This window comes from Falco punctatus (genome assembly GCF_963210335.1).
Source record: "Falco punctatus genome assembly, chromosome: Z".
NCBI classification, from domain to species: Eukaryota; Metazoa; Chordata; class Aves; order Falconiformes; family Falconidae; genus Falco; species Falco punctatus.
In genome coordinates, this window is record NC_137586.1 from 55932704 (window position 1) to 55956376 (window position 23673).

The following is a 23673-nucleotide window of genomic DNA, read 5'->3' on the forward strand; positions in this document are numbered from 1 at the left end:
TGATTCCAGGGCCTTCAGTATTTAACACCGTAAGATTACCTGACCTGCTTCAAGTAGCAGTGGTTCTTCACTGCAGCAGGGCTGGTAGTGGCTGCTGTAGACATACGTTCCAAAAGTTTCCAGGACTTTAATTAATGTAATGGGAAAAAAATAAATTATACCTATACAGAAACTTGCAAGTTTCTCTTTCTAGTTTTATGTGAGCATACCTTTATCCAGCTGCAGTTAAAGAGCCTGTGCAAACAGGACACAAAACCAGATTAAACACAAGTGCCCTACTGACCAAGTGTTTTTATTGCATCTGTGGGTCCTCCAGGTATTTCATCTTCTGTTGGGGATGGTACAGAACTGTTTCTCATGCTTCCAGTTTGTGCAGGAAGAACAGGGCCACCCAGAAGCCCAGTACAGAGGCTGTGTCACAAGTTAAGACCAGGTAATGGCTAATAAGTGTGGCTACAGAAGCTCCTACTCTTTACTTGAAAGGACCTTCCCAACAGTCAGTGCCAATTTTTGATTCTTCCAAGATGATACTCAAGTATGAGCTAATTCACTTGGTGCATTTATTATCCAAATCTGACCTTGTCAATTATAACTATCTGCAATATATGAACTTGAAACTTGAGCCAAATTAAACCTATCGCCATACACAACTGCAGCCTCCCCAGGCAGATGAGGGGAGGAAGTTCAGAAAAAAAGATGGCAATATTCAGGTTCAAATCTGAGTTGTAATATGCTTCTTTCAACTGAACTTTTTCCATTTTGCAAGTTGAAAAAGGTACAGAAATATATATGGCAATTTAAATGTTATATCAACATAATTTATAAAAGGCAGATCACCTTCCCCCATTGAAAAATGCATATACATTAGAAATTACAGTTGGTTTTCTTGAACTTATCTGTTACCATCTGAAAGCATCACAGTTACAACTTTCATATGACAAGATATTTAATTCATGTATCTCATTGTTAAAATGGCTTTCATAGACAAAGCATGAAATAGAAGGCTTTATTTTGCTTTTGCTGTTTGCAAACCAACATCCTTAATGTTAGTTTGCATATTCCAATGGACACTTCCCAGAGCCTCAAGGCTGGGTAAACTGGTTCTGTAAACTCGCAGCAGAGGTGTGCAAGTGAGCCACGCCATCAGTAACATTGTAGAATGAAAGGATTCCTGCTTCATAATCCAGAAAAATGCCAATGTGATCAGGATCATCTTCTATCGAGATAGGGATTCTCTCCCCCTTGTGAAATGCCCAGTATTCAAAATCAAATTTCTTAAGGCACCAAGGTGCTCTATTCCAGCCCAGCTGACAGGTTTCAGTCTCCTTTCCTGCCAGTGGAAGGGTAGGCTGTGCCAGTCCACCATCCTGCTCCAGCGTGAAGCACATCAGCTTCCCAGTAATGGCTTCTGGAGAGGAATGCATCTCTCCCTAGCACTTGCCATAATTTATCGAATCTCTGGGGACCACAAGGGTAAAGTACCCTCCTCCGGTTACAGCTTAATACAAGACCGTCGTCAGACAATGTCAGCCTTGGATGAAGGCTGTCGTATTCCCAGGCTGGTGATCTTGCATCTGCAGTCAAAGCCATAAACATATTTACTACATTTATCATGACTCTTGAAAGAAGTCCAAGTTATAAAAAACCTGCAGAAGACATGTCTTGTGACCTGCAGTTTTGCAAGGGAAAACCTGACATTTTTAATAGAAAGCATTGCACTATTACATGCACCGATGCTTTAAAGTTGTGTAGGCTATAAAGCAGGTCAGTAAAAGGCATATGTAAGTCAGTATATGCATGGTTTACAAATGAAGATGAATACAGCTAGGTGGGGAACAAACACTGCTTTATGCAGAATAGTTGGGAGACTTCTGGTGGGATTACAGCCTAAGGGTTTTAGAGGGCACTAGAGCAGACTCGTGGGTCGTGAGATCCCGTTCCACTGAAATCCCATGTGAAGATGCACTATGAATCTATTTCTCATGTACATTGCAAAGGAACAACTTACCAGCTCCCAGGGGATTTATAGCAGTTCACCTGACCAGACATTTAGAAAAGAAAAATCACAGTCTGAAACTACACCTCGGAAATCACTGTCTTAGTCAGCAGCAGCTTACAATATTTTTACCATGAAGCAGCTGTCACAGGACCGGAAATCACAAAGCCAGGGGAAAAAAAGTACAGTCAAACAAGTTTGAAATGACACAATCACAGAGGACAGGTCAAAAAGCTACAAGATTTTTAAGATTCGATTTTTCTCAAGATACTTGTCCTACAATGTTGAATTGCTGCACGTCCCACAAAAGTTTTCATAACTTACTCTATCTCAATAATTGGCATGTGTTAGCATGTGTTTTCTGATTTCATGTTCTAGAAACAATCTAGATCCTCCCTTCGAAAACAGCATCTGGCATCCTTAAACAATCCCCTTCACTCTTTCTGTCAAGCCTGACAAAACCAGCATCAGGAGTTTGGTACCTAAAAGAACATACATTTTCATGAATTACAGTACTTTCTAGAGTACTGGCGATTAGATATAAACTTAACTTGTAATCTTAAAACTATTCCAAATAATAAGCACATCTATTTTCTCTCGTAAATGAAGAAAACAATACATCCAGACACGGACTGAACAGCAGTATACTTGCAATGAAACTGTCTGAGTCACATTTCACTCAGTTCATAGCTGTTTTTTTTTGACCAAATATGAATTTAATCTTTGTCTAAATACACTCTGAAGCTCAGATGTTTAAAGATGACAAATACATTTAATATCCTGAATCTCCTTTTCAAACTAAGTAAATTGCTTTTTAAATTAAGCTTAGGGAAACAAGTGTTTATAATATTTCAAAATCCAGACTTCTTTATTTCTCTGCAGTATTGCATATCTGAAATGACATATTTGGACCTGTGATATCACAGAGTCTTTCACTTGGCTTTACAGGCAGCATAGTACTAAAGGAACACAAAATAGGGGGCAACAGACCCACTGAAGCAAGAACTTCATTATTTTCCTTGCTCTTCGGTGTTGAACTTAGAAATGAAAGGTAATTATACAGCAGGTTACTGCATGAGAGAAATCTGCTTTTGTAGCTGAATGAATTTGTTGCTATTTCTTCTCCTATATTGTCGCATAGAGCCCTCTCCCCCAAAATAAATATGTCTAACCAGGACTGACTGGCATATTCCACAGTCTAAAGCCCAGAAGCTGTTTTCATTCGGTCTGGGATCCTCTCCTCTGCCATCAAAGCAATGCATAAACCATTCCCCTTCACTCTCTGTTGGTCCTTTGTTACTCTCCCACAATTTCCTGCCTGAGCAGGGAAGGCTAAGTAAGTATGGTCTCCCAAAATTCACCGTGAAAAAGCACCCACACTGTAGCCTGCTAAAATGCCCACAAGAGAGGACAGACATCTTGCATTAAGCAAGAATCCATTCACTACACATGTAATTGCAACAAAGACTTGCGCTCTAATACTTGTCTGTAGTGTTTCAGAAAAGAAAGCAGTACACATACTTTATGATTATAAGATACAGAGGACCCCACACATCCTCCTTGCCTTGGTCTGGACTCTGACATCAGCTGTGTTTAAAATACAGGAACCAGTGATGCACCATTGTCGGTTGTTTTATACACGGAGCCTAACTAACAGGTCATCTTCATCTGGGTAGGATCACTGCGCACACCTGGGTACCAGAGATGATGCGGTTGCTTCGTTTGAGGCAAAGACACGCACAGAATGATGCTCGTGTGTGAAATGCATGCCATGGTGCTAGAGCGCCAGCTACTGATACTCTACCCCCTGCAATCTGCAGTGAAATAGAGAAGCAAATATATTGCACTGTACATGCAGTGGGTGTTAACTGAAGCATCATCATTTGCTAAACAAAAAGAAAGACTTCAGGATTTTGATTTTGGTACTATGTCTGTAAACAATGTTAAAACTTCCAAAAGTGTACCACTACAGGGGTACATCTCACACATGCAACATCTTCCTGTGATCTCCACCACCCTTTAGTTAGAAAAGCTAGTATTGGCATTCATGTGGCCTGAATAGGTCCTAAGTCACATCTGTGCACACAGCTGGTGACAAAAGACAGGAAACAGGAATTATTTATGCAGTTAAAACAGCACACTACAGGATTCTTTCTTCTGAAGGACTGACTATCATGATTCTTTGTTCCAAGTCACTTCCAGCAGGAAAACAGTGGGGATATTAAGTCTGTACAGAACACAAGAGCCACAAGTGTTTGGAATGGTTCTAACTTTAATTCAACCGTACTTACGTTTTAAGAAAAGCAACCAATCAACAGAAGACATGGTTTTCAACACCGTTCCAGGCTCCTTCTTTGCAGTGGCATTAAGGCTACTGAAAATGTCTGGACAGAGGTGGAAAGGGACAGTTTAGGGAGTCTGCCAGTGGAAGAACATGGCTGTACTGTCAAGAAGATTTTAAAAATGGAACACCATGGACAATTTTGCTGGACAAGGTATTTGGATTTTGCCTCTTCAGTGTGAATGTCACCCATGTTCTGGGGAAAGTCATGCTGCCAGACTCCATTTTCTAACTTCATGGGACAAACTGTGTTACTTTTGCTGGGGAAGAGCTATCATTCTGTATGCTTTTGACATTATACTCTTCAGACAGTATGGAGGTGCTGGATCTCAGTGTTGCTAAGGAACCACACAACTGAACACAACCCCAAGTAAGCACCCCCCATTCCTCAAAATGCCTCAAAAAACCTCAAAAAGCACCCTTATCAGATGAGAACAGAGTCAGGCAGCTAAAGGCAATGGCAGATGCTAGCTACAGAGTACCTGCACGGTACTGTCTACAAATTCATCACACATCCTGCAATGTCCTTTCAGATCTGGTCTGACCATTTTCCCCTGCACCCTGCTATACTGTTCTTCGTGGCAACTCTCAGAAAAGGGATTATTAAAAAGTAGTTCAGTGAAATGTGATGGCTGGTGTGTTGCCCTGCTAACTCAACAAGTGGCAAGGTTTCCCCATGGTTATCTGGCTTTGTGGCAATGTGTCTCCTTAGGAAACTCCTTGCCTTAATCATGCCAAAGGTCACTAAGGGTGAAATACCAGCTCAAAAACAGAAGGAGCTCTAAGCTGAACGTGTTAATCCATCTTTAAAGTACCAAAGGCTAGAGAATTTCTGCCTGAGACAGGTATCACCAGGTACATCAAGTAGAAAAAGCTTTCAAATTTGCCAGATACCTGACGTTCCATGCCACAGCAGTTAGACCCAGCAGTGACTGAAAGGATAGAACAGCTACGTTGTGTAGGTGTGTTGAAATAACTGATCAAGCTGCAAAAAAGCATCAGACAAATTCTAAGGCACAAAAGGCCATCCTCAGAGTTGAAAGAGGAAGCTCTTATGTTCCCAAACCACCACCGCTATAGGAACATTACACAAATGCTGTTAGAGAACAGTACCCATGCCCAAAAAGCTGCTGTTTTCTCCATCTGATTTGGGAAAAAGTCCTGCTCTTACTTACAGGCCTCACTTTATTTAAAAGGAGGCCAGGAGAAAGCCAAATTCACAGCATTCTCCCAGGTACCTTCTTTAAGCCAGGCTTCCAGTGGTTTCTGTAGAATGGACTGAATAAATGTCACAAAGTGCTTAAGTATGTGCTCAAATGAGAGAGGAATTGGATGCCATTGTTCCAACAGATACCTGGGCTCCTGCATTTCCTTCTCGATTGCTGTGCACTGCTGAAGGCAGAAAGCCAAATTCTCCAGTTAGTAGAGACAATGACATGAATGGACTCTTCCCTCCCAGCTCCCACACACCACAGAGCAAGGACAACTCCATCATTATGGAACCTGCCTATTAGCTCATTAGCCTGCCCATTAGCTCCTCCTGCCAGTGGAGCCAGGGCCTACCTCGAAGATGGACAACCCAGCAGTCATTGTTAAAAGAGGCCCTTCCGGGACACTCCAAGGTGGGAATGAGTTTAACCTGGCTAGGGCCCTTTGCGGAAAATCCCAACAACGGGAACATTAAACCACTAAGTTTTAAAAGCAATCTAAAGAATAGAACCCAACATCCCCCACAAAAAATATCTCCCAAACCATGGAGAGCAGCTTCCCACGTGGAGGTGTGTTGCTAGCACATCTGGCAGAATGCCAGGACCATGTCATTCACAACAACAAAACCTCTAAAGTCTGCTAAGTTGCAAGGATGTAAAAATGCGCCACAGGCCTTCCCATGGAGAATGGCATCCTTTGGCTGTGTCAGGGCATAAGCACATGGCAACACACCCTTCCTAAGCAAGGTGAAGAAGATCATTAGGCAAGATAAGCTGACATTTATCTGTAGGCAAAAAGAAAAACACTGCTCCCCTCCAGTAAAATAATGGCTATTACTCAGGGTGATTAGGATCTCTTGTGATTAAAAAAATGAGAAAATTTAGCCTTCCTCCTAAGGTTCCTAAGAGGACTGTCTTTCCTCAGACCTTCATGTAACAGTACATAACGCAAGACCTGATACAGCATTTGTCTTCAAGATTAAGAGATGTGTCTAACTCTGTTCCATATATGTTTTCATGAATTTCATAGAGTTGAAATCAATGCCATAGAAGGAACATCTAACAGCTCAAAAATCAGGAACCAAACTGTTTCACCAAAATACGAACAAAAGGATTAAAAAGCAGTGAGAAAGATGCTGCTTATGCACAGAAGAATCTACAGATGAGATCACTAAGGCAGTTTACCAAGGACTGTGAGGGTAAGAGGTAGAAAGAGACCATACAATACCACCTCCAGCAACCAAACAGGATCACTGTGCTATTGTATTTGTCTGATTCGATGTGAGAAAGTCTCTAGGGCTACAAGCTTTTGTCGACAGGACTCCAACTGCTGATCATGTGCTTCCGGGGCTTCCTGAGTCTTTCCATCAATTAAGTTTTTTGTGAGACTCTCCTCTTCCTGAAGAAGTAACAGGAGCTCAGTCACTTTGTCTGACAGCTGCGTTTTGCTCATAATGGCACATGTCTATAGATGAAGCAGAAAAGTGTCCCCCCGCTACTCAACAGACCATAAACATTACAGGCATTTCTCTCCCAGGCTTTCAATGTTACATTTTGGTTGAATTTTACTGATTTGCTGCATTTCTTGAGGAACAGGTGTTTACCGCTTAAGGGAGAGCAGCTAGGATTTACTTGCTGATGTTGTGGATGGAAAAGCTTGAGGGCAGATTCCAAGATGCTTATTTTTGCAGAGAAGGCTGTTTGCAGCTGGAATGTAATAGGGTCAGGTCAAAATGCTACAAGCAGCAGATCTGGTCCTTCAGTAGCAACACTTTGCCCACTTTTAAAGCAAGCTAGGGTCAGGGAACTGCTAGGAAAAGAAAGCCACTTCAAAACGAAGTGGCATCAAAACACAATGTCCCAAAACTCTACAGAGAGAAATGTCTTACTGATGTTTCTGTAACAGAGATGCTTAGAGATGTTCCTCAGAGCAAAAGCCATTTCATGCTCTGTAAGTGACATGGAGCTTAGCATACGTTCCCACTCTTAAGACAGAATCAAAGAACTGTAATTGCATTTACTTAGCTCTGAAGTCAGACTATTCAATAATGCAGTTCAGTGCAATGCAACATCAGTGAAGCCAGAATAAAATGTAGTTGGGGCTATTTAATATTCCTCTGCACAAAAATTTCAACACTGCTCTTCCAGAGATGTTCGGCTGATCAGGGGGTGAGGGCCAGGCCTTTGGAAACTCTTCCCCTGTTCTCTCCCTTTGACAGTAATATGTTGTGATGGATACAGGGAATAGACTCTTTTCCTGAAGGAGGAGCTGCCTGGGTCTTTGAATAGCTACAGAGAAAGCAAAATGTCTGTCCTTGGAAAATGACCATCCAGTGGAGAAGCAAACCACACTTCACCTTCAGATCATTAGCAGCCTGCTCTGCACTTCATCGGTTACCAGCTTCTTGCTCTTCTATCTCTTCTAGATCCTTCAAGCACAATGCCATGAGCTTCTATACAGCAATGAAACAAAATAAAAAAAATATTGTATCAAAACAACATATGTAAAAACCAGAGATCTATACAACTTGCTTTCCTATAGGAGAGTATGTCACTGAAACACCCAGTTTACGGGGCTTACTAAGGACAGTAGTGATGAAACATAAGGATTTCCACCTGCTCCTGGTCCTCATACTGGAAAGATTCAGAGAGCTTGCAAATTAGTACCATCCTCATAACAAAATTAGTACCATCTTCATAAGGAACAGGGAAACCTATGGGTGAAAAAAAAAGATTTTAATCTTTGAATCCATGGCACTGTGTATTTCAAGACGACTAAATGCTTGTGCATTTAGCAGCTGCAGGGCAGCTAGCCAAGGACTGTTCTTGAAAGCACCAGTGGGAGGCTCTGTCTAGAGTCAAACCCCAGTGAATGTTCAGGATGCTTCCCAGTGTACAAAAGACCAATCAGAAAGATGCCACTATCACTTACAGTGATGATGTAGTCTGAATGCCTGCAACAACAAATATTATCAGCTTGGCTGGTAATCACAGTCGACGAGGGTCCCCTGTGGAGAGTCGGCTAAGTCCCAACAATCACACCAATATGGCTACATGCCGTGCTCGCTTTATTAAACAAACAGGTCATATTTATAACTTAAACCGACCGCTCACCAGACTTTACACACAGGTGCTTGGATAAAAGTCTCTGGGCCACGCGGGCATCCGTGTGGCTGAGCGGTGGGCATGCTGCAGGCGCCTGATCAGAGTGTGCCGATGAGAGTGTGCTGATTTCGGAGTTCCCAGGACTTGCTCTGCACCTAGCTGCTTGTTTGTGCATAGCTTGTTTTCCTTCTCACACTGCTTGTCCCCGGGACAATTTAAAACTGCTCTGCAGCTTCAACTAACAGGCCTGGGTTGTCCAACCTGGACAATGGTAACATATGTCCTCGGTCCCTTAAAAATCCCTCTACACACAGTGATCTGTGATACTTGTGGTGTGCCTGAGATGCATTGAGCAGCACAGCATCGTTAATATTCTGCTATGTCTAGCCTCCACAGTTTCTCACCAAGAGCCCTCCAAAATGGGCTGTCCTCTGTCCAGCAAATTTAACAGTCTTGGTGCACTTGGTGATGCACTTTTGTCATTAGTTCCATGAAAGATCCAGGCAACGCTGCCCCATGCTCTTAGTGCACCAGTGTTGTAACAGAGCCTGTCAGTAAACAGACAAGCTTCAGAGCTGTAGCTGTTATTAGTGTCCTGTTCTGCCCCTGGGACCCAGTCAAAAACATGCGCGTGCACATGTACTAGCTCACTGCAACATCCCCAGCTCAGCATGGCATTTAAACTCTGCCCGGTAGAAAAACTGAGTGTAACTGTTGCTTCATGGGCAACAGTTTGCATTTCTGACAAGTGCTCCTTTGAAAACACATGCAATGTTTCACTCATTATGACAGAATAAGAAGAAATTGGGCTCCCAGATAAAGTCAGAAACTTGCATCTGGAATTCCCTTGGCACAGGCACGTCAGTGCAAGCAGATAAATGTTCTTGCATGGAGCAAGACACTCATGTCATGCTGTTCATTCCAGCCACAATTTTTCAGTCTTGTTCCTGAAGGGCCACGAGGGTTCTGCAGCACATGAAGATCCAGGAGTTCTACTATGTACCAGCCTTCCTCAATTTATTTTACAACCTAGATGTCATTCTTTTCCTCTAAGACTGACAAAGACCACAAAACAAAACCCAGTCTTCCTTTGCTGCTAGTAAAACACATCACCTCAGGCACTCACTCCCTCAGAAGAGTGATCATATGCAAATATTTATGTCAACCCCAAGCATTTATGGTTAAGCATTACTTGCTTTGCCGAGATAAATGAACGGGCTGCTTCCTGGTAGTGGAGACACTGTGTCTGCAATGGTGGCAGGCAACCCATGTCATTCACCCTGAGGAACCAACTCTGAAACATTCCTTTACGGATTGCCTGGATGCCCCAACTCATGCAAGTGAAAACACTGTAAAAGCAAGGATTTCTGAGAGAGGAGACTTGTAGCTCCAGTCAGGCTCACAGGATACATATCAAGCTGTCCTGGTTTTGGCTGGGACAGAGTTAATTTTCTACTTAGCTGGTACAGTGCTTTGGTTTGGATTTGGTGAAAGAACAATGTTGACAGGACACAGATGGTTTTGGTAGCTGCTGGGTAATGTTTATACTAAGTCAAGGACTTTTCAGTCTCTCAGGCCCTGCCAGTGAGAGGACTGGAGGGGCACGGGGAACTGGGAGGGGACACAGCCAGGACAGCTGACATGAACTAGCCAGAGAGGTATTCCATACCATATGACATCATGCTGAGTATATAAACTGGGGGAAGAAGAAGGAAGGGGGGGACATTTGGCATTGTGGTGTTTGTCTTCCTGAGTAACCGTTCCGTGTGCTGGAGCCCGGCTTCCCTGGGGATGGTTGAACACCTGCCTGCCCATGGGAAGCAGCGAATGAATTCCTTGCTTTGCTTTGCTTGTATGCACAGCTTTTGCTTTACCTATTAAATTGTTCCTATCTCAACTCTGAGTTTCACATTCCTTTCTGATTCTCCTCCCTACCCCTCTGGGTGAGGGGGGAGTGAGTGAGCAGCTGTGTGGTCCTTGATTGCTGGCTGGGTTTAAACCATGACATAAGCGTGCTGGTCCTGTGTGCCCTGCATTCAGGAGCACAGGGAGCTTCCTTCTAGATGATCTTATATAACCTTAGATCCAGGGATGAACTAGCTGATGGACCCTGCACAACGGTTCTCATTTTTTCTTAGGATCCACAGCCAGGATTTGCTAAAAGCACTGAGGAAGATTCTCACATGCTGTGGTTGATGTCACATCACAAAGGCTGCAAAAAATAACTTCGCCCAGCAAAGAAAATCACTACTCAAAATATTATCTCTTAGGCTATGACTACTTTTGACAGTTTGTGCCCAAAACCTCTGCAGCCCTAAGCCAGTAGATGTTAGCAGACACTTCCAAGGGACAGTGTCACACAGGGACCCAAGTTTCTACCCTGCTCAGTTCCTTTTTGGCACAGAGACAAATAGCTAGTTATCCACAGCACCTGCTCCCCTGTGGCCAATAGACTCCCAGGGAACCAACATAACTTGTTGCTTTGTGCTCCTTACCCTGGCTCAGATCACATTGCCACCACACGATACCTGCATCTGCACATTGCCCCGGTGTCATGAAGGGAATGCAAACGCTGTAGTGAGCTCCCAGCTGCAAGAGGGAGATGAAAGCATACCAGCAGGCAGGAACAGTGCTCTGAGTCACTCTGAAATCTTCAGTGGTCTTTCCCCTGTGCTTCTGTTTGCTTGCAGCCTAGTGTACTGCCCCCTGCCCTCATACTGCTAACACAAAGTGCAATAAAATGCCAGAGTAATTTAGCATGACCTGTGCATCTGACAACTGTCTGAGGGAACAAGGAAACTTCCTAGTAACGCTGCTCCAAAATGCCAGAGTAGGAATGGGAAGGAGCTCTCTGAAATTGTGGAGATAAAAAAAAAAAGCTCCCAAACATCAAACCTCTGTGTTACTAATTTTTAAGCCTCCAAACTTAGCATCTCAGCATGCAGGCCTCAGCATGCTCTCCTGAATAAAACAAAGCACAAGGAGGAAGCAAGCTTACAAAGCCTCCTGGGGCTGCTCAATGGACAGCTAAACTGGGATGAATAAAAAAAGCCTAGGGAAGAACCTTGTGCTAGTTGTGGCTGGGATGGAGTTAATTTTCCCCATAACAGCTCCCATGGTGCTGTGTTTTACATGTGACTATACTACAATGCACATGAGGGTGGGAGGGGGCACAAGCAGGCAGGTGATCCAAACTAACCAGAGAGATACTCCATGCCATGTAATGTCATGCTCAGCAACAAAACAGAAACGAAGGGGGTTAAGGTGGGTTTATCCATCTTTTGCCCAGGAATTGGCTGGGCACTGGTCTGCCCATGGGAGGTGGTGAGTGACTGCCTTGGCATGACTTGCTTTATTCTCTTTCCCTCTTCTTCCACTTCTTCTTTGCTTATGAAACTATTTTTATCTCAACTCACGAGTCTTCTTGGTTTTAGTCTTCCTTTCCTCCTCCTCTGTACCACCAGGCAGGGCAGGGGGAGCGAGCAGGCAGCCGTGTGGTGCTCAGCTGCCTCCCAGGGTTCACCTGCAGCAGCCCCTGCCCCTCATCCCTATGGAGCCGTCAGAGAACAGGCTCCCTGCTTGGGGATTCACTGTGGTCTGGCAAGCTACAGCAACGGGGGAAGGGATAAATAGAAATGGCCTTTCCTCGTCTCCTGATTTTCTGTGTTTCTGACAAAGGTACTTCCAGCCCAGCAATGCAAACACCACCACCCCACCCCAGGGCAACTACACAAGGTGTGAGAAGAAAGTGTTGCTGTGTGTGACCTGACATGTCGCCTCCCCCTTGTCCCCGTTATGTGTGTGCTTGGGTTGTGACTGCACTCGGAGACAGCTCCCTCCCTCTCGCACACGAACCACCACGTCCCTGTGCAGTGACAGCATGCTGGCCCCTCTCCGCATGGGGTTTACAAAGCACTTGTCAAAACACTGCCCACTGCCACAGCCCTCAAAACCGCTGTGACAACAAACGCCAAGCTCCACAGCCGCTGGCTAACAACGCAAAGCCAGGCCACAGGCAGGTGGGCCCGACTGGCCGGGCCAGGCCTGCCACTGCCGCATGGCCCGCAGCCCTTGGCAACACTCATCTGCTTGTGGCAGACGGCGTGGGGCAGGAGGTGGGCGCGGTGCCCGCGGTGCAGGCCCAGGGCCCGGCAGAGGGCACAGACACGGGGCCCGCAGTCCTGGCAGAACTGTGGGGACGCACAGCCGCAGCCCCAGGCCTCGGCCACACCTGGGACATGGGGGCATACAGCCGCATACATGTACAGCCATGTACACAGACACGTCTGCCATGTCCCAGGGGTGGCAGGGGCGTACAGCCCACCAGGGAGCCGTCACCATCAGGTGCCCCGGCTGGCACATGGCCTGCTCCGGGGAATTCCAGCTGTGCCGATGAGGAATGCCCACCTTAGTAGTGCCACATCAGTTCAATTTTCATGTGTAATTTTCATTTTCCTGAAAAATAAATAAAATTTTGAAGTTTCTAATTTTACTGGCACTGAATGTTCTTTCTGTTTTAACATTTCCATTAAGAAAGTAAATGAAAGTAGAAATTCTTTTGTGGCTTAATTGCTCACTATATAATTCTAAAATACAGAAAATTGTTCTAGGTTATCCAGCACATGGCCAGTCACCAGCACTGTTCCTCAGGGCTCAGTTCTAGGGCCAGTTCTGTTCAATGTTTTTATCTACAATCCGGATGCAGGTGTTGAATGGAATGCACCATTAGCAAGTTTGCTGATGATACTGAACTGGAAGGTGCTGTTGACTCTATTGAGGGGCAAGAGGCCTTGCAGAGGGATCTAGACAGATTGGAGCATCGGACAACCATCAATGTCATGAAATTTAACAAGAACAAATGCTGGGTTCTGCACAGGTGACAGAGTCATGTTGGATACAAGTATAAACTGGGAGAGGAGTGACTGGAGAGCAGCCCTGCAGAAAGGGATCTGGGTGCTGGCCGACAGCAGGCTCAATACAGTCAGCAGTGTGCCCTGGCAGCCAAGAGGGCAAACAGCATATCCTGAGCTGCATCGGACACAGCACAACCAGCTGGTCAAAAGAAGTGCTTATCCCACCAATTCAGTGTTGGTGCAGCTTCACCGTGACTACTGTGTGCAGTTCTGGGCCCTAAAATTTAAGGCAGCTGCTAAGGCACTTGAATGCACCCAGAGGAGGGCAACAAAGCTGGAAAGTCTGGAAGGCATGTCCTGTGAGGAGCCGCTATCGACTCTGGGTTGGTCTAGTTTGGAGAGAAGGAGGCTGAGGGTAACCCCATTGCTCCCTACAGCTGCCTGAGGGGGGGAAGTGGAGAGGGAGGTGCTGATCCCGTCACCCTGGGGTCCAGTGACAGGATGCATGGGAATGGCTCAAAGGTGCAGCCGGGGAAGTTTAGACTGAACATTAGGAAGCATTTCTTTACCAAGAGAGTGGTCAAACTCTGCAACAGGCTTCCTAGAGGGGTGTTTGATGCCCTGTGCCTGCCAGTGTTTAGAGACACTTTGATAATGCCCTTAGTAACAGGCTTTAACTTTTGGTCAGTCAGGAGGTGGTCAGGCAGTTGGACTAGATGATTGTTGTAGGTCCCTTCCAACTGGAATCACTCTGTTCTCTTCTGAAGTAAGACATACACGTTTGCCTGAGTATTTTACTGTAGATAGAACTGCAATTGACTGTTGTGCTTGTATTGGCTCCATTGGACATGGGGGAAGTTTCTAGCAGCTTCTCACAGAAGCCACCCCTGTAGCCCCCTCCACTACAAAACCTTGCCAGGCAGACTCACTACAGCAACAACTAAAAATATCAGTGTGTTACGAACATTATCCTCACACTAAATCCAAAACACTACATTGTACCGGTTACTGACAAGAAAAGTTAACCTTATCCCAGCCAAACACAGGACAACAGAGCAGGTCTAGCTCACCAAAGCAATCTCTTGTGGACTCCTTCCCCTCCGATGTCAGCAACATAAGAAGCAACAGCTACATTTTTTTGACAGGGAGGACACAGGCTGGACTTCGAGGCAAATGTGAAGAGACAAATTAGGTACTACTCACAGTGTTCAAGACGAAAACACGTTCTCCCATGGCTGCTATCTTATGCACTGAGTTGTGCCACAGTCCACACAGCCTTGCAATGGCTTAGGGGATACTTCTTTCACAGGGAGGAGAGGGATTCTCTAGTGTGTGGTGTTCTAAGTCCCACACAGGATCTAGGCTGCGTATCCAGCATGGAGATGCGCAGAACGTGCAAGACTTGTCTTGGGGTTTGATTGGGAGAAGACAACTAGGAAGGAGGCAGCAAGTTTCAATGTAAGCACATAGTCTGGATATGCAGCTGGGAGGGGGATTGCCGCTTAGTGCTAGGAAATGTAGAACTTCTGTTTGGCTTTATTATCTGTGCATTTCACGTGCCCACTCTCCCTGTCTTGCACTGCTTTAGTTTTGTTCTTGTCTTTCTTTTCTTGTACTACTGGGCTTCAGCCATAGGCTTTTTTCTGTGACTTACTCTGTTTGCTACAGACAACCCTGTAACTATCAATAAGGGGAAGATGATTACTTTTTTCTGCATTTTCTTTTCCCATCTACCTCCATTTATGACAACATTCTGAACATTTCTGAAGCTCAGGGACACTGTGATCTAAGACACTTGATGCTGAGATTCCCCTTGGCATTAGTTCCTGCAAAATCCATCAGAAGAAAAATTATGGGCTCACTTTGGGGACACTAGCTGCAAAATCCCACTTCTGCAAAATCCCAGGCAATCCTCTGGAAGGCAGTGGCCCAGGGGTGTTTGGTATATATGGATTTGCAATGAATACACTTCTTAACCAGCATCAACAAATATCATCTGTGCTTCAGATTTCTGATACCCTAAGAAAGCAGATCATCAGTTATTTTCTTAATGGCTTAGGACATATTATACCTTTCACTTCAGGCATGGAGTTCTTTGGTTAACCTGAAGGCCTGTGCTTCTGGCTCTTTCCCCTGCCCCCATCCCTTGTGGTAAATTCAAGTCACAGAACAATTCTCTACTTGTTTTGCTCTTCTTCTATTAATAAATTGATGAAACTTAACTTGTTGAGGACAATGACAAACAAAAATGAGGGTATGCAGAATTGGGTGACCTACAAATACATTACTGTAATATATTCTCTGATTTTCTCAGCATATGGTATTGATACTGGTCAGTAACTGTCAAACCGTACAGACGTTGTATGAATTCCTGTCCTTTTGTGTACAGTTAATGACCGTGCATTGCAGAAACTCACTAAATATTATGTCAACACCATTCATTCTTTGAACCAGACACTCCATTAGTAACACAGACAGATGGTCTGGTGAAGAATTATTTTAGTGTGTGAGTGAGCAATCATCTAAGACTGAAGCTGACATCTTTATTTCTTGATGCTGTATCCTTTGTAGTTCTCAACTGCATTTACTCCTTTTGTTGCTAACTGATCATTCTCCATGTTGAAGTCTTACAACCAAAGAGCAATAATTTCCTTTCATTCTCTGCAATCTCCTTTCCCTGCTATGTTTCCTTAAAACTGCTGATGCTGCATCAAGCTGCAATGGTGTACAGAGTAAGATGAAGGGCAGTTGCAGTAAATACATATTTTTAATTTGGCCTTGCTCTTTGAAAGGAAAATGACATAGCAAAATGTCATAAGGCCAGGCAAATTGGTTCACATCATGAAATCATACAGGCCCGGAGTGCTCCTGGCTCTCCATGTTGGACTAGACTTAGGTAGAAAGGAAGTGTATGTTGCAAAGGAGTAGTAATTACCCTCTGTACACGCCTTATGGTCAACAGCAGGTCAGTAAATGGCAGAGTAAGAGCAAGTTGTAAAAGAACTAATACTTCAGATATTGCAAACCCACATGTTCTAGCAGCAACAGTATGCATAATTTCCTCTTTCAAACAACATGATTATTATATGAATTTTTAAAGAAATACTTTCTAATTACTATACAAAACTATCACAGCCAACTGTCAAGGGTCTTTTTTTTTTTCAGATGGCAGGTCATACAAACATTATTCTATGTATCTCATTTTGTTACTAATCTGTTGCATGAAAAATTATTTCCATTCTTTGAGTATAGTTCCTTCTTGTTTCACTCACTGGCCTCAGCTCTTGAATTGAGCAGTTTGTCTTCAGTTATTGAACAAGACTATGTGATGGCCCAGGCTCCTAGCACTCAAATAAGCTCTGCACTGCTTCTTAACTTCTCTCCCCATAGTCTCCCTTTAACACCCTCTCCAAAAAACAGACAAACATCCTCCAAACCCTAGCAAACATGGTGTGGTGAACATTTTTCTCCTGGCCACACAAACTCAGTCCTGTCTAACAGATTTAATCAGTTCCTGTACCTGAAAGGAGCTCAACTTTTTACTTAATGCTGCATATTCTTATTCTGACATGCTTAGAAAAGCGTGTCAGAGCACCCCAGTCCAAGTATTTTTATTTTTACCTTGCTTCCTACCTATAACACCACATGATTCAAAAGCACTTGGATAACTGTTTTCTTGACTGGATGCCTTTCACACAGCAGTGACTGCTGCCTAACCTGCAGCAAGCTCGCTCCCACTAGAAATGCTGGGTTGCACAAAGGCTGCTCCATGTGCCTCGTGGAGCTGAAGCTCTAGGGAGTGCTGCAGTTCTGTGGGGAGTCACTGTTTTCCATGCTGCAGTGTCAAACTGACTATTTCTGATAAAATCCAATAGATATTAGCACATGGTACTGTCTGTTTCAGACCAGTAAGAGCCTAATCCATCCATCTCACAACTTTTTGACTCGTTCTTGTTAGCTGACTTTCTCTAGGATATAGGGCTTTTGCAGTGGGATCCTCCTGTAGGCTATCTTGGCTATCTTACTGCCACCTTAAGTATAGGGCACTCATGTATTGCTTCCCTCACTCTTCCCAGAACTTTTCATTTACATGAAAGGTGCTCCTACTAGAATATACTTTTCACCTTTCTGCACATCTCTGGATGCCCGACTCTCTGCATGCCTCAGGCACCTCACTTCTCAGTGTACATTCCCCTGGAGACACAAAGGAGCTATAATGTTCTTGCACAGTGACTGCAGCATTTCTTCTGACACTTAACATGTGGCCTATCAGCACCAACTGAGCTCATGACAACAACCAAGACCCCAATTTGACTGGGTTGAGGCATCCCTCAGCACAGTCCTACATGACAAATGTCCTGGGAGATAACCCATGAAGATCTTTCTATCCCACTGTTTCTCTCCACAGATTTGACACAGGTGCTTTAAGCCAAAGAAAGGAGGATACACTGAAAACTGTGCTTCCCCAAACCCCCCAGCTTCTTGCACACAACAGCAGCAGGCAGCAAATGAAAAGCAACACTAATACAGAAAATCAGCCCGTTTTCAGTTTGGAGCTATTCTAGCAAAACTATTAAAACAGTAACATTATCATATATAAAATAATTTACCATATCATACAGACAAACCAGTTTGACATCTCAGGTAATACTGCTGACCCAATTCTGCTTGCCCAAGGCTACACCAGCAGACATAACTATGACTCAAGGATGGATTGACATCAATGAGTGGTGCTATCTGAGGTTTATTACTCCTTTTCTGCTACAGCATCACTGCTTGTGAATGGTCATTTGTAGTAAGTATAAAGGCAAGATAACTATGCAAAACAGGCAAACAGTGGTTTGAGACATCTAGTTGGTAGTTACACCTCCTGGCTGAAGCACGGTTATAGTTACATATGTTACTGTTGTATGTGTAAAATAAAAAAGTACAAATGCAGCTGAATATACTGGTGGGGAAATTATTAGGATGTGTGTGAGCAAACTATTAACATGTTACATATGAAGCGTCAGAAGTAATAAGGAAATAAGGGTGAGGTGAGGGATAAATGGCTGCAAGAAATGCAGGAGGTGTTGGAAACATTATTGAAAAAATCCTCTACTTGTTCCTGCCATCTCTTACCAGACCTCCCAGGAGCAGCCTTACTGGGCTTTGTTATTGGAATAACCACAAATCTTTCCTGTAATCCTTGCTGCTGTTAGAAGGTTTACCATGTCTAGCAAACATGGTACCTTATACCACCACAGTAGCTGACAGTCACATTGCTACAGCAAAATGAGCTACGATGAGGCTATCTTTAGCTGGTAGTAAACCTGAAATAAAGCGTGCTAACTAGAAGCTTGGAGAAAGTTTTATATGTTAGTAAGTCAACACAACATGCAACCAGGTAGCTTAACACTGCTGGACACACAACACACCAGCAGCCTCTGCTGTCCCAATCAGGCATCCGCACAGCTGTTAACTTAGGCTCTTCTAGTGGTGCTAGGATGGTGCTTTATGTCTCCAAGTTGTCCATCAGCTGTTGGTTTCAAAATGCAAACCTGCTACATTTGGTTCTAGGTACCAGAAGCCTGGTGCTACATGGGCTCTTTCAGAAAGGGAAGCTGCACTGTGAGGCGTAATAGACTATGAGTGGCACAGTGCAATCCCCTGCAAAAGCTAGCACAAAATACTGTGTTAGGCAGAACATTTATTTTAGAATTGATGACCCACATTCTGTTTGCATGTTTGAAAAAGCACAGAGCTTTGTGGATGCAGTAGTTGACAAGGCAAGATCCTTATGCTGTCAATAAAGCAATCTAAAATTACCAAGGTTAGCAAAGACTAGAAGTGGGCAAAAGCTATAGCAATGCCATGGCCCCTGAAAAGCCAAGGCTACCTTTAGCATATGTAAGAATAAATAAGGAATAAGGAACTCCATCTGTTCTTAAGCATACCTTCATTCCTAAATCAGTTGACAAGCACTGTGGTCATGAAAAAACATGGATCTGATGCAAGGAGATACCACAGCTGAAGGTCACATGGTTGTGTGCACCATGGTGTGAACTGTGGGGGAAGGAGGGTTACAGCCCGAGATGGAGAAGCTAGAGTTGTGGCCAGTAGTTGAGAGTAAGACAGGAGAAAAGGACCACAAAAAAACCACATGGGTTGCAAAATCTGGAAGCAGTGATATGATTTGCTAAAAACTAGTAATGGAAATTGTTGACTAACTACTGATAATGCCATTGGACTCAAAAACAGTGGTAAAGCAGAATCAGCAGACAGCTACTTTATAGGCTGTGGAAGAGAATGAGATGCTGTGACGCAAAGTGAGTGGGAGGACAGAGCAGATCAAGAAAGGAAGATGTGAGGGCAACTCTGCTCTTCAGGCTAGGACTGGTCATGGCCAAACCACAGATACTGTTGGAACCTGCTTTGCAAAATATTTGGGTGGAGCAAATGTGTCTTTAAAGTATCCAAGCTCAGAGATAGATACCCTTCTCTTTTCTAGTGCAGATGTTGCTTTGGCAATGATGATCTCTTTCAACTCATATGATTACTCTATGGAGCTGAAATAACTCTCCTTGCTGGCCTTGCAAATGGTTTTCTGGGAGCCTCAGCCAGTCCACAGATTTCAGGTTACCAGGAATGGGAGTATCTTCAATATTGGCTGATTCTCCTATCCAAGAACTATACTTCCGTGACACAGTATGTGCTAAGTGTAAATAATGCCCTACAGAGAAGATGCACAAAAAGGCATTGCTGGGCTTTTTGTTCAAGCAGTTTACTGCTGTAATTCATGGATCCATTTAATAGTTTGGGTTGTGGAAAGGGCCCTTTAAAAGAACATCTAGTTCAATCGCACTGCTGTGGACAGGGCCACTGGATCAGATTGCACAAAGATTCCAACATGACCTTGAACACTTCCAGTGATGGGACATCCACAACTTCTCTGGACAACTTGTTTCAGTGTCTCACCACCCTCACCATGAAAAAAAAATAATCCCATATATCTCATCTAAACCACTTTCAGTTGAAAATCACTGCCCCTTCTCTTGTCACAACAGGCCTTGGTAAAAAGTCCCTGTCTGTCTGTTTCTTAAGCCCCTTTTAAGTATTGAAAGGCCACAAAAAGGTCTCCCCAGAGCCTTCTCTTCTCTAGGCTTAACCACCCCAGCGCTCTCAGTCTTTATTCATAGAAGAGGTCTTCCAGCTCTCTGATCATCTTTGCGGCCCTCCTCTGGACCTACCCCAACTGGTCCATGTCCTTCTTGTACTGGGGAACACAGAGCTGGGCACAACACTCCAGGTGGGGTCTCATGAGACCAAAACAGAGGGGGAGAATTACCCCCCTCAGCCTGCTGGCCATGCTGCTTTTTTTGGCTTTCTGGGCTGCAAGCGCACATTGCCAGCTCACATCTAATTTTTCATCCACCAGTATCCTTCTCCGCAGGGCTGCTTTCAAACCATCCATCCCCCAGTCCACACCAGTGTTTGGGATTAGTCTCACCCTGATGCAGGACCTTGCCCTTGGCCTTGCTGAACTTCATGAGGTTCACATGGGCCCACTCAGGCCTGTCAGGTTCCCTCTGGATGGCATCCCTTCCTGCAAGCCTATCGATCCACTGCACCACTCAGCCCGGTGTCACCCACAAACTTGCTCAGGGCGCACTCAATCCCGTTGCCTATGTCAGTGATGAAGATACCAAATAGTACTTGTCCCAGCATGGATCCTTGAGGGACACCACTCATTACTGGTTTCCACTTGGATACTGAGCCATCGACTGTAACTCTTGGGAATGGTCATTCAGCTAGTTGCTTATCCATCAAATAGTACATCCGTCACATCCTTATCTCCCCAGTTTAGCAGCAAGAATGTTGGTCCAGCGTGGGACAGCGTCAAAGACTTTACAGAAGTTCAGACAGATGGTATCTGTAGGTCTTCCCTTGTCCACTGATGCAGTCACCCCATTGTAGGCGGCCACTAGGTGAGTCACACATAGACTTGCCCTTGGTGAAGCCATGTTGGCTCTCTAATCACCTCCCTCTTATCCATGTCTGACAGAAATTCCAGGAGGATCTGTTCTACCACCTTACTGGGTACTGAGGTGAGGCTGACGAACTGTGTGCAGGAAGAACAGAGAATATATACCACTCCGTGGGACCAGAAGGGCAACCTTTTCTCCACTCCTCTCTACACCTTCCTTCTACAATCCGATCATCAGTTGTCTCTGCCCTGTGATGGCTCCTCGGCATAAGTCAATGCTGGCAGATACTAGAAAGCTGCTCTTAACTACAGAAGCAAGGCGTAAGCTTGTTTGCTTAGGAAAGTTTATAGCATTCTTGAAACTTCCTTCCTAATCTCAAAGTTAAAACGAAAACTTAAAAAGCCAGCAAGCGGGCTGATGCTAGAAGCCTCAAGCCTCCAGTGAAATCAACAGTTGAGATCTACTGAGGTTACTCAACAATCACTGCCCACGGTTTGATACAGAAAGTTCTTGATAAAACCTTGCAGGGTACCGAAGTGTCCAGCTTTGATAACAAGTGAGAAGGCTGCTAGATGGCCCCTATTTTTGCTGGCCTTGCTACAAGAGGATTGAACAAATAGATCTTACAACCCAAGTTAAAAATCCTGCTTTGACAATGGTGTAAGAGCAACAAGACTGCAAAAGAATATATAGATGACACAGAATATGTCCTATTTTTCAGACAGACATGTACTTGCTCATCTCTTACCCTCAGAGTTCATTAACTGCATGAATTGAGGTAAGATACAGTAACCTCCTATCAACGCTTTCCTGCTTATTCTATCTGCAAAGACAATAAGACTGAACTCATGCTGTCACTTCACTGCTGGCCAGAATTAACGACAACTGCTGGCTTACAAGTTACATGCTACTCATGGATTTATAGAATAACTGGAGTTTAGCTTGGTATTTGTTTCAAGATTAAGGGATTTAAATGTTGAAAGTGGCTGTGTTGGGGACAGCAAAAAACCAGTATACTTAACGGGAAACAAAGGGCGAAATCTACAGATTTGGCAGTGAGAAGACTGTCTGGCAAAGTGAACTTGCAGTTTCTTGGCTGTTCACCTACCAGGTTGACAAGAATGTTTTCTGACGCTTACTCCCCCCCCAAAAAAGCTTCCAGTCAAACATCATCCTTTCTCTTGCATGGAAAGGTACAGCAGGAATCTACCTAGGGATCAGCTGTCTTTCTGCCAAACACTCTCTGTTGCATAAACACTGTGATGTACAACAAAAGATGTCCCTGTTATGGTATACGCTGTACGGCCTGTACACAGAATGCAGAGTTTAGATGAACTCTGTTGCAAGAGGTTAGTTTTCTGTTGGGAGTGCTGGCTAATTCAGCAGGGCTCACATGAATTACAGTATTATTTGGCTGCTGGCTGGGTATGATCTTGTACTCGGAATCTTACACAAGTTGGTGCTGCACCTCAGAAGCTGTTTGCAGTACGTACACATTTGCTGGTGCTGGCAAGGAATAGCCGCCCCAGGAAAATGGACAAAACCCTGGCGCTGAAACAGCAGCTAAACTTACACCAGCTTTGTTTAGGTTCCTTTTGTCACCAGTGGCTCAATTTTAGGTCCAGTGCTCTTTTAATGTTTTCATACATGAGCTGGAGGCAGGAGTTGCATTTACATTAAGTAAATTCACTGATGATACTGAAGTAGGAGGAGCTGCAGACTCCCTTGAGCGGAGAGAGGCTTTACAGAGACATCTGGATAAACTAGAAAGCTGGGCAATCACCAACCATATGAAATTTAGCAAAAGCCAGACTCTCCACCTGGGAAGGGGTAATCCTGGCTACACGAACAAGCTGGGGGCTAGGAAGCTGGAGAGCAACCCCATGGAAAGACATTGCGGGTGTTGTTTGTGTTGATGGCAAGTTGGATATCAGCCAACCATGTGCCCTGGCAGCCAAAAGGCCCAACTGTGTCCTGGGGTGCCTCAAGCACAGCACAGCTGGCCAGCTGACAGAGGTGACTGTACCACTCTGCATTGAACTGCTGTGGCCTCACCTTAAGTACTGTGTGCAGTTTTGGGCACCTCAAGGTAAGAAGGACATCAAACAACTAGTGTTCAGAGGAGTGCAAACAAGATGTCAAAAGTTCTCGAAGGCAAGACTTGGGAGGAAGCGGCTGAGGTCACTTGGTTTGTTCAGCTTGG

General features: G+C 44.4%; 1 protein-coding gene across 1 annotated transcript; it reads right to left on the reverse strand.

The window, feature by feature from the left end:
- Positions 1–41: 41 nt before the first annotated feature.
- On the reverse strand, positions 42–13260 carry TRIM14 (tripartite motif containing 14). Its single transcript, XM_080372644.1, is given in 11 exon segments — positions 42–1121; positions 1124–1320; positions 1322–1574; positions 4288–4380; positions 5576–5729; positions 6777–6803; positions 6807–7010; positions 7903–7932; positions 7936–7998; positions 8162–8259; positions 12558–13260. Coding segments are annotated over 11 exon segments (1617 nt in total). The 5' UTR covers positions 12913–13260; the 3' UTR covers positions 42–978.
- Between the last annotated feature and the right edge of the window lie 10413 nt (positions 13261–23673).